The sequence below is a fragment of the Montipora foliosa genome, chromosome 2, assembly GCF_036669935.1.
Source record: "Montipora foliosa isolate CH-2021 chromosome 2, ASM3666993v2, whole genome shotgun sequence".
Lineage (NCBI taxonomy): Eukaryota > Metazoa > Cnidaria > Anthozoa > Scleractinia > Acroporidae > Montipora > Montipora foliosa.
The window spans coordinates 44,163,510-44,181,009 of NC_090870.1; the positions used below are offsets into that span (position 1 = coordinate 44,163,510).

General features: G+C 37.7%; 1 protein-coding gene across 1 annotated transcript in view; it reads left to right on the plus strand.

Annotated features, from left to right (window-relative positions):
- Nucleotides 1-15,011, plus strand: part of LOC137993229 (rab5 GDP/GTP exchange factor-like) — a 17,887-nt gene extending 2,876 nt beyond the window's left edge. Inside the window, exons 3-15 of the mRNA XM_068838946.1 lie at nucleotides 2,235-2,313; nucleotides 2,892-2,980; nucleotides 3,416-3,506; nucleotides 4,288-4,363; nucleotides 6,013-6,125; nucleotides 6,774-6,928; nucleotides 7,199-7,276; nucleotides 8,622-8,736; nucleotides 8,860-8,929; nucleotides 10,014-10,084; nucleotides 11,421-11,511; nucleotides 13,071-13,181; nucleotides 14,035-15,011. Of these exons, the coding sequence (XP_068695047.1) occupies nucleotides 2,235-2,313; nucleotides 2,892-2,980; nucleotides 3,416-3,506; nucleotides 4,288-4,363; nucleotides 6,013-6,125; nucleotides 6,774-6,928; nucleotides 7,199-7,276; nucleotides 8,622-8,736; nucleotides 8,860-8,929; nucleotides 10,014-10,084; nucleotides 11,421-11,511; nucleotides 13,071-13,181; nucleotides 14,035-14,130 (1,235 nt within the window). The 3' untranslated portion in view covers nucleotides 14,131-15,011. The remainder of the gene's footprint in view (nucleotides 1-2,234; nucleotides 2,314-2,891; nucleotides 2,981-3,415; nucleotides 3,507-4,287; nucleotides 4,364-6,012; nucleotides 6,126-6,773; nucleotides 6,929-7,198; nucleotides 7,277-8,621; nucleotides 8,737-8,859; nucleotides 8,930-10,013; nucleotides 10,085-11,420; nucleotides 11,512-13,070; nucleotides 13,182-14,034) is intronic.
- Nucleotides 15,012-17,500: the final 2,489 nt, after the last annotated feature.

Sequence of the window (17,500 nt, forward strand, 5' to 3'; positions counted from 1 at the left end):
TATTTACCCTCTGATTTAAGGACGGTGCCTACTAATTCAAAGGTATTTTTGCGCAGTTTACTGAATTTTCAGGAAAAGCAGATCTTAACCCTTTGATGTCCAAACCGGCTGAAACCGCCCAGACTTAGTAGGCTGATTTAGCAAAAGAACGGGAACGTCAGTGCCGACGTCGCGCGCAGCAAAACTACTAATGAGAATTTAGAATAGAAAAAAAAAGAGTGGAAGTCTATTCTATTTTGAATTCTCATTGGTGTTTTTTCTGCGCACGCCGTCGCCACTGACGTTCCCGTTCTGTTGCTAAATCAGCCTATTATTACACACTGTACTCTGTCTAACGCCAGACGATTTTACTCGTCAATGGGGAACCCCTGGAAGTCAATGGGTTAACATATGTTATTGAAATCCAAGAAGAAAATTGGGGGTAACTACGCATTTTACAATATTTGTAAAAAGCTTTAAAATACAATATGGCATTCATTTCCAAATTGAAGCTTAATTGTATCTGAATAATGCGTGGTTACCCCCAATTTTCTTTTTGGACGGCAAGAGCACTTGCTGAGTTCTTCGTTTTCGCATAGTTGTGAACCACGCAAAAATATCCCTGTATTAATAAGCACCACCCATAGGAAATCCGAGTATCTCAAGATGCGCAGAACGTATTCACAATAAGGAGGAGTTTTAAGGAAAGGCCAATGTCAGCTGTCATTGGAGAGATGGTGCAAATCAATATGAATCTCTGCCCTCTCTGGAACTCAGTGATAATCCATTTTTAAAAACAATAATATTCAGAACCCAGGCTTCATGATTTCAATTATTTTGAAGCAATCATCTGTGGAATGAATTACGGTATTAATTTATTTAAATTAACACTAGTAAGAAATTTATACGGTAAATTTAATACATTTACAATCCTTTCTTGTGAAGAATACTAGATCCCTGATCCATTTGGCTTCAGTGAAAATAATGACAGTACCTACACATGATTATTAGTTGTTGTCTCATTGGACCATGTCTTCTGTGGGGCAAATTGTTTAGCTATTTGATTCACCTGGTGATACATAAGAAAAGATAAATTAATACATTAAGTACCAAAACAAGACAAAATACCGTAAATATTTTGAACAATTCAAGGCTAAACACAGGTTACATGGGTACATGGACTGTAGGAACACTTCAAAAGCCCGTAATGTGAGTGCCAAACCTCCTAGAGGCTCTCCTTAGCAAATTTCACCTTTTATTTACCAACAACTTCAAGTTTTACATTTTCTCACTTGTGCTGAACATTGCTCAGTGTCGATGTATTTAGAATACCTCGTGTGAAGCACACCTGCTCTTGGTCTATGACATCTTGAAAGATTGGGTTTGGTCTCAGTTGAAATACAAAACACCACTGTGAAAATACCTACATGTACAATGTAAATAACCTAAAGTATTTTCTTAAGAATTATTGTTAAAATTAATCTTGTCTGCAACTTGTCAACTGATCATAATCCTATTACTGGTAATTTTATATCAGTTGAATGAACCAATCATGTGCTTACAGCTTTAGATCACAAGATTCTAATTGGTCACAGGACATAATTAAATTTTCACAACACATGCACTAATATCTGGACTGTACACTTTGTGCGTGAACATTTTCATCAGCTGATACCTCAATGCACTCGTCGTGTTCTTGTCCACAGGGTTTGTGCTACTCCTTGAAGTCCTTGAAAAGCCCTGGAATTTAGTTTTAATTGGACTTCCGGGGCGCTTGAAAAGCCCTTGAAAAAAGGATTTGGTGGGAAACTGCTTGAAAACTCCTTGAATTTTTGCTTGGGTGAAAATTGTTGAGATTGCATTATGCTGAGTTAAAGACTGAGACAGTTCAAAAATTGAGCCCAAATTTGACTATTGAAGATAAGATTAAATGCAAAAAATAGAATGCTAGGTGTGTCCACTTAACTCACAGGACATGCAGGCTTTTTCAGCAAAGAAAACACTGAAACATGATGTACACTATATGGCTTGATGTAGAAATCTTCTAACATACATTCATTGAAAACTTAATTTCTTGTTCTTGAAAACTCCTTGAATACTCCTCAAATTTTATATTACACAAAATCCAGCACGAACCCTGTGTCCAGGGAACATTATGCAGGGTGACCTATGACTAATGACTTCAGATATTCATAGATTTTTTTAGTATTATTTTGAGACTTTATATGTATTAAACTTTGTGTCATTTCTTGTAGGACATGAGGAAGTGGAAACAGGGAAGCTTAAATTTAACAAGTTTGAAGAAAAAAAGAAGTTTCAGTTGGAGTCAAAGAAGTAAGAGGCAGATACAGGGTTTTCAATAAGAGGCAGCCATTGCATGTGAACTCAACGGCTATTTTTCCTTAGAAATAACCCTAAATTTTACGAACAACATGAGGAACATTCGCACAGAACATGAGCCTTGTATTGGTTTTGTTCATGAAAAACAAAATAGAGGCCCAAATTTCAAAATTTTTCCTCCACCCCCCTGCAAGCTCGTGCCTCAGCACTCGAAAAGCGCACTGTCCATTTTCCACCAACTCCTCAGGTTTTGCCACCTACTACAATTCCTATTGAAAACCCTTAGATTCCATTTTACATTTTTTGGCATGTCTGTTCACATTTTTTAAAAAATTTCCCAGGTATTAATATTAATAGTAATAGTAATAGTAATAGTAATAGTAATAGTAATAGTAATAGTAATAGTAATAGTAATAGTAATATATTTATTACTACTTTAATTATTATTATTATTATTATTATTATTATTATTATTATTATTATTTGTATAATAGAATAATATAGTTATGCTTAGTCTGAGGTCTGTAGTCAGTAGCAAACACAAAACTTTCTTTATGATTTTATTCCTCCAGGCAAAGTGTTAAGAAACTATTTAAGAAGAGTCCTGGTAGGACATCGTTACCAGATGGAAGTCCAGCTGCAAATGCTTTTCCATCCCTAGGTAAACTGCAACGAATTGGACTCTTTAGGACAAAACAGGGTTTTATTTAAAAATTTGAGATTATTATCTTAATTCATACCAAAAGTATTTTTTCTATTCAATTACTGGTAGTATCACAGTGCAGTATTTTCTATTCAATTATTTTTATTAATAAATCTTCAGCAAAGTTAGCCTTAAGTTCTTGACATTTTTACCGTAAAATTCTTGGTAAAAAACTATTTTAATTTGGAATGTGTTGACATGGAGATTCTGAAACTAGAGATTCTGAAAATTTTGACTCAGAGATAGCATTCCAATACCTTTTAAAAAGTAACTACATTTAACGGTCTCATGATAACTGGAAATTACCCATTGGCCAAAATTTTCTTTATTTTGATTTGCCAAGGTAAGTGGATGCATGAAATGAAGCAAAGTCCAATTTCTATTGATTTTTAGTTGAGCCCTCAAAGATGGCTAGTGGTTTCCGTGAGTTTTTGAAGACACTCAAAAAGCCTGCTGCTCAAGATGTCAATGAGAAATGCAAGTTGTAAGTTGAACACAATTACTTGCTTGTAATGCTCTATCAAATTTGCAACCACAATGTAAACTGTAATGTTTTGAAGTTATTGCAGGTGGCAGTCAACTAGCAGCAAAAATTCACTGTTTCATGTATATTTAAAGGCGATGCTACATGGACATTCCTCTATTTTGTTAATAAGATTACTTATGATAATCATAATGATGATGATATGATGATGATGATGATATTAATATATTCCGACAGTTACTTTCTCTAGAGAGCTACATTGTACAATCTTGGACAAAACTGTTGAGATAGTGACACACTTCCCTTCCCACTCTCCTCTCCCCTCTCCTCCCCCCTCAGTTGATGTTGCTACATATTGTCATCTGTCCTGTAGTTTAATTATTTCTGACCAAGATACATCAAGGGCGGCTTTTAAACGGATAATTTTCTGGAGTGTTTTCTCAACAGGTTTTTTTCAAGATTGTAGCTATACAAAATTTTCGTAAAGGTATATTCGTTACTTAAGGAAAAAAAATATATTTCTTTTTATTATTTCTTTAGCGTGTTTTTGTCTTTTAAAAAATCCAAAATTAACAGAATTTTAGTGTACATGTACAATACTTGTAATGTTACTAAATTTGTAAACTTTTGTATCTATAGGATAGTTTTTCAATAAATAGTTTTTAGTTCCTATTTAGAAAAAGAATACAATAAACAAATAATAATAGTATTTAATATTATTATTGTTATTATCATCATCATCATCATCGTCATCATCATAATTATTTTTATTGCCATGCAGGTTTGTCCAGCGGATGTTAAGCGATTCATCTCTCAGTGTGGACCAACAGAGTGAGATTGTACACGACTTTTATGGGGTAAGTGTTGATTTAATAGGGAACTTGAGCTCAAGAGGTTTTTAAGCTGTGGATGGCAACCAGAAGTAACCAGAAATGTAATTCAGGCAATGTTAAATTGCAAGCCAATGCAGTCAGCGGTCTCCTCCTCAAGTGTATGTGATCTGTGGGGTGGCCGCAAATTTTGCTTATCTCACGACTTACATGGCATCTCATGCCAGCCTTTTTGAGCTGATCTTTCCAGATCTGTTGCTTAAGGACGGTGGCTACTATTGTCATTGCGCATACGTTCTGTGCATCTCGAGATACTCGGCTCTCCTATGGGTTGTGCTTATTAATACAGGGATATTTTTGTGTGGTTCAAATCTGTGCGGAGAAAGCAGAACTTAGCAAGTGCTCTTAGTATCCAAAAAGAAAATTGGGGGTAACCACACATTTTTCAGATATAATTAAGCTTCAATTTGGAAAAAAATGCCATACATTGCTTTGTATTAAAAAAAAAATTGCGTGGTTACCCCCAATTTTCTTTTTGGATTTCAATAACACTTGTTAAGATCTGCTTTTCCCACATATTCAGTAAGCCGCGCAAAAATACCTTTGAATTAGTAGGCACTGTCCTTAAGCGAATCTTTGCGGATTCTGGCTCCCAGCCCGTCCCTCCCTGCTCTGGGCATTGGTAAGTATGGGGTCAGGTGATTATTTTCCCCTGAATTCTTTCAGTGTGACTGTGCCAGTTGGCGGCTGCATGCAGGGGTGGTTCCCGCTTGCAGGGTTGCCATGGATACCTCCTTGCTATGCCTGAGGCGCTCAGGCTCCTGTCCAACTTTTAAGGCACCAGTTCCCAAGCTCATCTATTGGTGATGAGTTTAATGAGTGTACATGTATGTACATGTAGAAAGCTGGTGGTTGTGTTAAGGTTAAAAATGGCTACTGTAATTCTTAAAGTGTATATGACAGATTTTCTTTTATTTACTCAATGGAAAACAATATGGTTTTCCTTCGTGGAAGGTTCTTTATCCCATTGACTCCCAGGAGTTCCCCACTGACGAGTAAAATCGTCTGGTGTTTAGGCCGGTTAAAAGTAAGAATTATTATTAAAACAGTATAGGATTCGACTCCGTTTTTGGACTTTGAGGGTTTGTAATCTGGCGGCGTATGTGTAAAATTTCTCTTCAGAGGTAATGGCGATGATTACTAAACCACAGAAGACTATGTGACAGATTATCAGGGAAAATGTGTATTAAGGAATCGTGTGTTTTTGTTGCACACAATGCAATATCCGGTTATTGTATGACTCCCATTAATAATTATTATTGTTAAGAAAAAAAAGTATGAAATATTTTTAAATACCATTGTAGAGACTTGCAAAGCATCTGTTTACTGTGTTTGATTGGAATTAAGGCCTTTAACAACAGTTTTAAATGTAAACAACTATCCACAATCACACTTAACCCAATCATTGGATCACAGAATGTGGACTGTGGACTTCGGACTAGAGAATTGAAACTGGATATTGACCAACAAATTATAACAAAAACAACCACTGAAATACTGTGCACTTAAAGGACGTCACCGAAAAATCCTTCAAACAAAGTGTAGGCTACCTGTAACCTCTTTCTATTTTCATGAACTGTTTGATATTACCTCATTTTATGTTTTGTTTTTATAAGGCCATGGCAGAACATCTTCAAATCCATCCTCTTTTCCAAAACCAGCCACAAGAAGTTATTGACAAAACTCTGGATGGTGTAGAAAAATATGTCATGACAAAGCTGTATAGACTGTAAGTAGCGATCTTTGACGCTTATCATTTCATCCTTTTGCTACATCCCCCATTGACAGGTAAAATTATTGTCTTGTGTCAGGCAGAGTAAAATCTTTAAGTGTCACCCTGGGAAGGAATGGGTGACATGTAATTATTAATTTTGAGCTACATCTACAGGTACACTGTACGTGATATTTTATATTGCACTCTCTGCTTACTTAAGTATAACTAAATAACTGTTAATAATTATTGCATGTAAGTTTCATTATCCAAAGGTAGTTTCATTTCATTACTACCTAAACAATTCACTGGAGGCTTGAACACAAGGAATCAATGTGTGATAGGACAAGTACATGTACAAGATGTACCTTGTCAAGGTGTGGATTGGTGATTTTGTAAATCAGTCGCTGACAAACATAAAAAATGGCAATAACAGATTGTAACATTGCAAACCTCATTGTTTGTTTGTGTTTTTTGAGATCTCATTCACTGTAATTTGCATTTTGGAGGAACCTCTCTTCTAATGTCTGTGATGCAAAACATTGAATTCACCAAAACTAGGGGAAGGGGTTATTTCTTTTAGTATACCACATCCTTGTTTTTAACTATAATAAATTTTGCTGTTTTGATTTTACTTACAAGCTTTTTTTGTTTTTTTGTCTGTAGAGTTTTCTGCCCAGCCTCAACAGATGATGAATCAAGGGACCTAGAAAATCAGAAGCGCATTAGGAGCTTTAACTGGATTTGCCCACAGCATCTTGATGCTGCTATAAATACTGATAATGACAAAGTGCAGCAGTTGATTGAAGATTCACAACAGGGTAACAGGCATTTTGTCGTACAGTAGATCCAGTGAAACTACCTCTAGGAAATGAAATACAACAACATGTCATGGGTATGCGACAGATTCAGATGAAATGAACATAGCTTGACATAGCCTTAAAAAAGCTCAGTAACATTCTTGTTTTAGAGTGTGGCATTTGAATTATACATTACACAAATCATTAAAAGTGATTCAAATGACATTTTATCATCTCATCACATCACCTGCATGACTATTAAGTTGGGTTTTCTCTTCATTATTTTCAAAGATCTGGTAGAAATAAACACTAGAAGAGCTCCTCAGGATAAGTTGGCATGCATTGTTCGGTGCTGTAAAAATATCTTCAGTATCCTTTTTAACAGTATGTGCAAAATTCTCAATCCCTTTGGTTTTACCAATTATTTTTACTTTAATTTTATTTATATGAAGCCCTCTCCAAATGCCTTTTTCAGAGTGGGCTAAGAAAATTAATGCAGGCTCCGTAAGAATCCCCTAATGATACTGCTACCAGGTGGTTTGATAAGTCATTTATTTTGATGCAGCGGTATGCAGTGCCATTGCATTCTCATGGGTTGGACTACCGTTTAAGCTTGGGTTTTGCAATCCAATGCAATGATCTCATCTCTACCATCAAAAAAGCGTTATAATGTCTCTGTGCGCTTATCTCCGAGATACAGTCCGCTCAGGGATTGTTACCACAGAGAAATTGCATGGCGCATGCATGCGTATTATTTACCAAGAGATAGACCTGAGGAACGCTTGCTAGTTCAAATCCAATTTATCCATGAGCTGGCTCACAGGAACCTTTGATTTTCTTTAGATGCTTGCATAACATCTGACTGGCAAAATTTTGATCTTTGATTTTTATCCAAAGAGCGTGAGTTTTGGATCTCATGGTCCGCCAGTACTCATGTTCAAAACTGACCATTTGGACATCAGAGGGTTGGATCCAGGGAAAAGAGACATCATTTACTCACTAGTGTAAAGTTTCAGCATGTAAATGCAGCTTATTACAATTATTGACCATTTATACACAGCATTCTTGTAAAGCATGGTTATTAAGTTCTTCAGGGGTGGGGATAATTTATACACATTTTAATATTTTAGCTTTATTTTCGAGGAAATTTTATACTTTTAGATAGATATATTATAGCTTGTAGTGTTGTTATGCCTGATGAATTCACCGTGTCTAAATAAAGTTATTACTTACTATGCAAAACACAATTTTAAAAGTCTGAAAGCACGAAACTCCTGTGCTGCATATTAATTCAGATGCTTACACATGCATTGCATTCTTAAACTAGTGAGTTTTTGACGTCATCTTCTCTTCGATCCAGGTTTTCAAGATTTTAAAGGTAGAAATGGTGGACCATTAAACAGTTAAAATGAACAGGTGTCCTTTTTGAATCAAGGCTTAAAACTTGGGTCACTTAGTGTTTAGTTATATAAACATAGTTTTTTAATTGAGAGAAAAATAAGAAATGATTTTTTGGTCTTAATAGGTTGTGTAGTAAGTTATATCTTCATTTCATTAACACTAGACACTGCCAAGATTTGAAAAAAGACTGCTTGCCCTGCCCTGTAATTTTGAGAAGGCTGGCATAATATGAAACTCTGATTAGTTTAGCTTTGTGCAGGTTACTTGTTAATTTATGAACAACCATAGTTAAAAAACCTTAACTTGTTACCAGAAATAATCCATCTTTCAACACCAGCTGGAGGAGCAGTTAGCGCAGATGATTTTCTTCCCTGTCTCATCTATGTTGTGTTAAAAGCCAATCCTACTTTGCTACATTCCAATGTGCAGTAAGTATCCATGTCTACATTTTCTGGCGAAAAGCACAAAAAATATAGATGCAATATTCTTTTATTTTATTTTTAAGTCAATGCTTTATTATAATTATTATCATTATCATCATTATTTTGCAGGTACATATCTCGATTTTGTAATCCAAATAAATTGATGATGGGCGAAGCTGGTTATTACTTCACAAACTTGGTAAGTAAATCTTAGATTATTTCATGAGCACGCAAAGACACGAGGACGCATTGACATGATGTAGTAAAAAAATCAACAAGGTGCAAGTAGCCAAATTTTTGACGAAAGCAAATCCTATAAAATAACAAAGGTCGAAATAATAATTTTGTCTCGTATAAATAATTGGTAATTAAACTGAGTGGAGTGCAATTTGGTCTGAAATCATACGTGTGATTTCAAAATCGAATGAGCGCACAGTGCGAGTGAACTGTTTTTATCGGTGGTGAGGAAAATTCAGTAAACCAACGATGAGGCTAGAAATTTATTATTGGGGGTTGAGAATTTAATAAATACATGTATATCACCTTTTACTAAGCAAGTTTAGTTCGAGCTCAGTACTGTGAGTCATGGCCTGCGTTTCTTCCGAGTTTAAATTAGGGAGCTTAAGCACGCGCGGTTTTGAGATGCGGACGGCAACCGGACCTGCGCTGTTTTCCCTTTTAACTTGTCTTTACACAACCACATTTACATTGGTGAGTATCCTTTCTCCATTAGAGATGATAAGTAAAAAAAATCTGGGAGACACCACTGTTCCCCGGCTCGCGAAATGTTCTCTTCCGGTTGTCGTTCTGGTCTGAAAAAACGCGCGTGCTTAAGCTCCCTAGTATTTGCACTGGGGTCGTTCACTGAACAGGAAGAAATAAGGAAGAGAAACTTACAGCAAGACCCTGAAAAGATTTAGTAATCATCACGCGTGATGATAACATAATAACGATTATTTTTTTACTGGAAATTTTAAAATGCAATACAGGCAGTGCCTTGGTGACAGTCTTCAATATCGAGGAGTGGCCGAGTTCCTTACTGATGTTGCGCATTAGGTTTTACTAATTGATCGCTTTCTGCAAGTACATATACTGTATGCCCAGAACAGATTACTCGGAACTGTTGATCCTCTTACGACCACGTGGCTCAACGAACCGCTGTCTGGAAATCGGACTTGTTTGTTCTAACCAACAAACACGAGTTTTACTCGCAATGTACAGCGAAAATCTACATTCGGTCCTCGCCAATGTTAAGGAATTAACCTTTCTTTTCCCCTCCACAGTGCTGTGCTTTGTCATTTATTGAGAAGCTTGATGCACAGGCGCTGTCCATGTCACAGGAAGAATTCAACAGGTACTAAATAATGTCATGTTGAAAATCAATGTAGCCTCGTTCTTAAAGTGAGTTCAAGTAAAATATATATATATTTGGTGATGTCCCAGTAGTTGCCTGGCAACGGGTGGAACGGGTTTGAAACACGGTTACAATAGAGCGAGTTTCAATCGAGTGTCGTAAAACCAAAATCAAAGTAATTACTTTGGCGAATCAAAAAAGACGGAGACAATCCAGTAAACCAATCAAAACTCGACGTAATTACCTTTAGCCGACACAAACCGCGGGAAAACGTGCACGCGCGCGCCACGATTGGTTTTGGTTTCACTTCTGATTGGTTGAAAGAATGGCGCGGGAACTTTGAACCAATCACGAATTGAAGTAATGCAAAACCAAAGCAATTCGCTAATTACTTTCGACACTCAATAGCTCATTTCCGAGTTGCTGCATGCCTCAGTTTCAAAGCGAGTCCTGGTGCACAACCATTCAAATGGCAATGAGTTGCCTATTCTTATGCAAATCAATATCATTTCCCTTACAGTAGTTGAGCACCAAGACTCACCTCGAAACCGAGACTAACTGCAACTCGGAAATGGCCCATTGAAAACAACTCCATTCTTTGAACAAATTTGTCCAACATGGCGTAATGTCTGAAAAGTCTTTTTGGTGTATGATGCCTCGTAAGCGGAAACAATGGTTACAATTAAATGTAACACCGATAAGAATGAAAGTTAATTTCTTGGACTCCCTTTCGACAAGAGACTCGAGTGAACTAAAATTGCCAGTTATCAGCAGTTGCTGGTACAAAACGTATTTATTTTTGTAAGTGTGTGTCTCACGATTTCTTTTTGACGTTGAGCCATTGACCCCTGGGAGTGACACTAGATTTTCTTTTGTCTAAGGCCAAACGATTTTCCTCGTCAATGGGGGACGGTTCAAAGAGTCAATTGGTTAAAAACCCCTACTGTCACTCAAAAACGTTGTCTCCTTTAAGCAACTGTTTCAACATCGTCATCAACGTCATCATCATGATAATCGTCATCGTCAAAATGGCTAAACGCCTAAGGACTCTACCAATTGAGAGAATGCATTGATGAGAGGCGGGCCTGCCTTCCTACTAAAAGATGTCTTACGCTAACATGTGCCTTCAAAGGAAACACGAAACGTTTGGTTACCGGAAATTCTCGTGACTCCCAGGATGTCAACTTTCTCATTGCTTGCGCTCACTGTTTTGCAAGCCAGGTTTGTGAGACGGGACTAACGGTTTTTAGCCCTTATCCGAAAAGAGTAGACAGTTTCACGATTTGCAAATCTCAATACAGTATGTTCCTTTGTCTGTTTATGTTTTTGCTTCAAGAAAAATGTACGGGGATGAGACTGATAGCTCCGAAGAAATTACGCCAACACCAGACCCTCCAGTGATGTGCAAGGGACTTGAGCTTATGAAGGTCAGTTGAACGCTTTGTTAGAAAGTAAATGCGTTTGCAAAGGTTTAGAAAGCGCTTTCATTTGTTAAAATGTGTTTTTTTTTCTGTTCACTGAATTTGGAATGCTCTGCCCTTTATTCTTTCCTTTCTTTCGGAGGTAATTAAGGTGTCTTCTTGTTTATCATAAATCGTTGTCCTATATATCTTTTTTTATATCTCAATTATTGGCTAATTTAGCGGACTAAATTCTATAGTACGGCCTGCTCTCCGGCGTGCTAAATTCGGAACATGTCTTGTGAAGAAATTTTTATTTGAATCTTGCAAACAATTATTTCAGAAGCCAAAAATGTTTATTCGTTTTTCGTATTTTATCACAGGCCAATCATTTGTGGCAGTTGAACGTTCCTCTTGACTTCAATTGATTTCCTTTCCCGCGCTACTGTTTACCCCGGAGATAGATAAATGTCTCGCTAACCTCGTTTTCTCGGTCCATACTGTAAGTTACAGATCCTCGTTTTTCCCGTTGATTTAAACGAAACGCTTAGGCCGTAAATCAACGGGAAAAAATTTGGTCGTGGACCGTAACTTACAGTACGCACCAGAGAACTCGGTTGGTAACAGGAGTGTTTAAAAATGTGTATGTGGAGCACTCGGAAAACTCCACTTGGCTTACCTCTTTTTTTGTTCACGTGACCTCGTGCATGCGTTTTTAAGGTGTCAGAGTAAGCCACTAGTTTTTCAGTGATTTCTGTTTTGTATTACCTTCTATAAATAAAGTTGATTATTATTATTATTATTATTATTATTATTATTATTCAATTGCGATATCAATGTTGATTCGTGCAACAAACACAGTGATGTTTTTTACGGTTTTACTATAAGTAACAATAAAGGGAAATGTTTTCTACCTATTTTTTAATGAAACAAGTCAATAGTTTTGTTTTAGCTGATAAAAAATACTTGTGTAATTTTTTTATTATTATTATTATTATTATTATTATTATTATTATTATTATTATTATTATTATTATTATTTCAATTGTGTGTGGGTTATTTAATCTCCCACAGAACTTAACGAACTAGGGTTTAGCGGCGGGGCCTGTGTTTATAGTCCTTATCCAAGTCCCGACAATCCAAGTAATCATTTGTCAATTTCCCCTTTGCAAGGCAAGGAAATAAGAATTTAAAACACTAAGATTTTGAGGGTGAGCGTTTTGCTGGTAGTAGCAGATTGTGTTAGAAAAAAAAAGGAAAAGATCAATGTAAGTTTTCACGTCGTTGCGACAGAAAGGATTAATCGGGGGCTTAAGCTCGAGATGTTTTAGGAGCCTTGGACGGCAACCGGAAGTGAACTTTCTGCAGGTCAGGACAGTAGCGTCTCCCAGAGTTTTAGACTAATCGTCTCTAATAGAGAATAGATACTAAGCAATATAAAATAATTTATTTGTGTTTAAAAGGAAAACAACTCACTTCCGGTTGCCGACCGTGTTTTAAAAAACCACGCATGCTAAATAAGCTCCCTTTTGTAAGGATTCGCCCCGAACCTTTTGTTGGTCTTGGTTTTTGTTATGTATTTGCAGACCAATCTTGAAATGCTTGGAGCTCTTAGAGAAAGACAGATGAAACTGAAAGAGGATGCTCTGGTTCTGCAAGAACAGATGACAGAATTTAGAAATAATATTGTCAAAGAGGTATGGCAAAAATACGCTCGATTGATAACTGGTGTAAAATGACAAGCCCTCTTGTGCGTGCAACATCGGGTTCCTGTCTATTCTTCAACTTCTTCTATTCTCTCCTTCTACTCTTTTCGTTGAAATGTTGCGAGGCATACAATTGGTTTTTTTTTTTGACTTTTCAATTGACTTTGCCGAAAGTCAGTCATGTCTGTTTTCTTCATGGAAGAAGAACAGTTAATGGGGCTGAAGAAACTGGTTATGCGTCGGTAGGTCAGTGAATCACGGAATTTGGTTGGTAAAAGTAAATTTTTTAATTCACTACGTAGGGCGATTAGAAAGCAGATATTTAGAGATTTAACCCCTTGTCAGAGCGAACAGGCTATTGCGATGAGCTAACTCCCGAAACGTCATCCTTTATATTTACTTCTCAAACTCATTCATAATTCATAATTCAAACCGAAAGAGATCACTACTGTGAAGGAAGTTTGGATATGTGATCTTAACTAGTATTAAATTTCGCCAAGTTTGATCCTTCTCTTAAAATACTGATTTCTTTGAGAAGCAATATCAAACACTGGAAAGAGTGTTTCATCGGATATCCAAACACCTCGAAATCGGTAAAAAAAACTCGGCCTTCGGCCTCGTTTTTCAATTCGCTTCTCGGTGTTTGGATATCCGATGAAACACTCCTTCTCGTCTTTGATCTATTACCTATTGCGCTGGGTCATTGTGCTTAAATTAACTCAGTTGATATAACTGAATGTTCGTGCTCTTCAGGGCAGTACATGTACACAATTCTTAATTTCTTTGCATCATTACACATCGAAGCTGGGATTCTCTTTACTGTTTTGATGATTCTGTTCTCTAGGTTGATGCCATCTTGGCTGGTACGAGTAAAGGTGACATGTACCTCAAACCATCTGCAACAAGCGAACAACAGGGAACTGCGGTGGCGGCCAGCTAATTTACTCCGGCCTTCGCCAACAGGATTGTAGCTTCTTTCCCACGTGCACCTCGATTGGGCTCGTCCCGAAACGACGCTAGGATTCTACCTTCATTCTTGGCACTCAGGAATGATTATGGCATCAATTTTATTAGCCAAAGCAAAGCAAACAACGAAATATTGTGATATTGGAGGGGAAATGTTTTGGTTTTTTCCACTGGAATTTTTAAAGGAACAATTGTATTGTATGTTTTGACAACAAGGGTAACACAGGCCTTGCCGACGGTTGCAAGACTAATAGAGGTAACCTTAATACCCGTATACGCGGGGTCCAGTACAAAAAAGTGATACTAAAGCAAGAGTGGTGAAAATCATCAATTAATTATTACTCTCGGGATTGAGAAGGGGAACTCGTGTGATCCGAACCGTATGAAAGAAAACTCGTCTACAGCCTCGAGCGGCCTCTGCGACTGCCGGTGACATGGACGGAGTATTTGCTTCTGAATACCGTCGTGCTCCTGAATACACAGTCACCGATATTTTGTTTAAGAATGCATTTCATTGATACAAGAAGAAAGACACTTAAATTGTCACCCTGACACTGATCACGAATTTATACTGCTTTGTGCTGGCCCTTTGCATCGACAGCAAAAATCGAGGCCGCAGAGAGGGTAGGAAACGCGCATAATAGATCAGAACTGGGTATTGGCAGCCTCGGGACTTGGATTTAGAAGTGGGAATATTGTGTGTTTTTACATGGCGAATTCAAAGCGTAAATCAAATTGGGTGCATTTCATCAAACAGCCGAACTTTGAATGAGTCTGAAATATAGGAGATCTGCTCGCTTTCCAAGCGAAGTCAGTTGTAAATCGGTCCGGTATCCACCTCAGCCCCCCTCCCCCCCTAAAAATCGTGAGAAATTATACTTTCCGTAATAATATATATCACGTAAACCACCTCTTCGATTGCTGTGTAGCAAGCATGGTTTCCTGGTGGTGTAATGTTTATGACACCCGACTAGTGACGAGGAACGTGGGTTCAAACCCCGCTCAGGGAGAATTTTATTTCAAACCTTTATTCAGTTAAAAATATGATTTGGGGTGTACAGGGTCAGGGTTTCTCTCATACATTGTTCATACATAATAATATATATGTTTTTTCTACGAAATAGCCAGGTATAGAAATCGTAAATTTTTCTCGTTTTCAAATTAAGTAATGGTCCGGCTAAGAAGCAGGCAGAAAAACAATAGCCCGCGGCAATAGCGTCGGTTAGTTAAAATGTGCCAACATTTTTAATCAAATTAAGTTCGGCTGTTCCCATTGGTGTAAGCAGCTAAAAGCGCGAGATTTGAATTTCAATGTAAAATGTAATCGACTTGCCGTCTAAAAAATTAGATTCTGTTTCGTAGAACAAATCATTATGCCTTCAAAAACTATGTTTGTAAATATCGTCAAGATTCTATGCGCCATTTGCCGATTGGCGAATGGCGCATAGAACAATGCCCAAATTTGGCCGAGAGACAGAGATCAAGGGCATGGGGAAGAAGAAATCCAAAAAAGGCTTTTTTTTCATTTTTTTCTCATCTTTTTTCGACATTTTCCGATATTAGCCAATCAGATGCCTCGATTGGAGCAGCAGCTTCTAAGTACTTTTGCCGCTGGGCTGCCTGCTTCTTAGCCGGACCATTACTTAATTGTATAGTCTACTGACCCACTTTTGGACACTCTTTTTAAGGGAATTATATTGTTAACAAGCTCCTGGTAGAATTTGTTACCACTTTTCAGGAATTCTACACGACCTGTGTTAATAAAACTTTCAAAGCTCGCGGCCTCACACGTTTTCCGACTGATTTTGATGTCTTAAGGTTTGGCTTCACTCTTTTTGTGGACAATATGATTACTGTCATATACAACACTGAAGCCAGCAGAACTCGGGAGTGTATGGGTACCCACCAGGGGATGGTATGTGCGTCTCACGGGCCGAAAAAGCCCATATCAGTTTAATTTGCCCAGTCGCCCGTTTCTTAGCCTGCGAACACAGGCGTATTTCCGGCTGTCACTGGTTCCGCCGAACCAGTGACAGCCGGAAATACGTCTGTGTTCGCAGGCTACCCGTTTCTCGAAAGCGCCGAAACCTTTCAGGTCTTTTTTGGGTGTCCTAATTCCCTCCGTATCTTAAGAACGGAGAAGTTTTAAGTCAACAAACTTTGCTTTTTGTTTTCTTGAAAATATGTTAAAACACCAGCGTATGAAAACAAGCAGAAGGCAGTTTCGTAAATGGCTTTTCGGGTTCGAAACGTTATCGGGACTTTCGAGAAACGGGTCGCAGGCCTCGATACGCGAAGTGTTTCCACAAAAGTTGAAGGGGAGATTACACAACGCAGTGTTTGATTAATTCATTGTAGCATTACGAACAGTTACCACTACTTCTCTCGACCGTTTTGGCAAGGAAAAAATTGCGGAATTGTCTGTACATGTATCAGGTTATGTTACTCTTCGTAATTTTGCGTGCGATCTGAGTCGTGATACATTCTTCCAAAAGCCTCTTCTGGTGTGAATTGGTTTCAACTCGTGATCACAGCAGAACACTCCCTGATGTTTTGAACATCCATTTTAAGTTGTCCTGGCCAAGTGGAGACTTCCATTTCAGTTTGACATAGGACGACTTGACAAAATTTTAAACTTTGCGGGACCTTTGGCCGAAAATTGCTTTTTGAAATCGTTGGGCAAAAGGGAAAGATTGTAATTTGCCCTTCGCCCTTATATCGCAAGCACGTGCCATTGCACTATGTAAATTAGTACGTACTGAATAGGGATGGCTCGTCGGCTGTTTCGCTCTAACTATTTTCCTGTTTGATTTCAATGACAAAGCAACACTATTGACACTTAAATAAGACGTGGGAGACAATCCGAGACAGCAATCACCCATATGTACGTTGCTACACGAAGCAATTGAACAAATTTCAGAAATGCAATAAGTGTCAAATATCAAAAGAGAGAGCGAGGCGCAAAGAAAAATCGCAGGGAGAAAGGGCCATGAATCAATGCTATACGTAATTATAATATTAGGTCACGCTACTAGATGTCGTGATTGTATGACTTACAATAAGGAGGGCTATAAAAAGGTACATGTTTTGTGATTGGCTGTCACTACAAGTGCCATTGTCATCTGAGAAAGTCTATTGGTCAATTTTCAATAAATAATTTTATAATGGCGTCAGCTGTGGAAATGCGAACAATTTGTTCGTGTGATGTGAGACGAGTTGGGAGGTAGTGAGGTAAATGTCGAAGGAAAAAGAAGTTCTGCTCACCGAAAGACGGGAAGTGCTGGAGGACAAATTAGAAGAATCTCTGTTCTAACGGCAGAAGGAAAACAGAGTGTTTGGTTGCA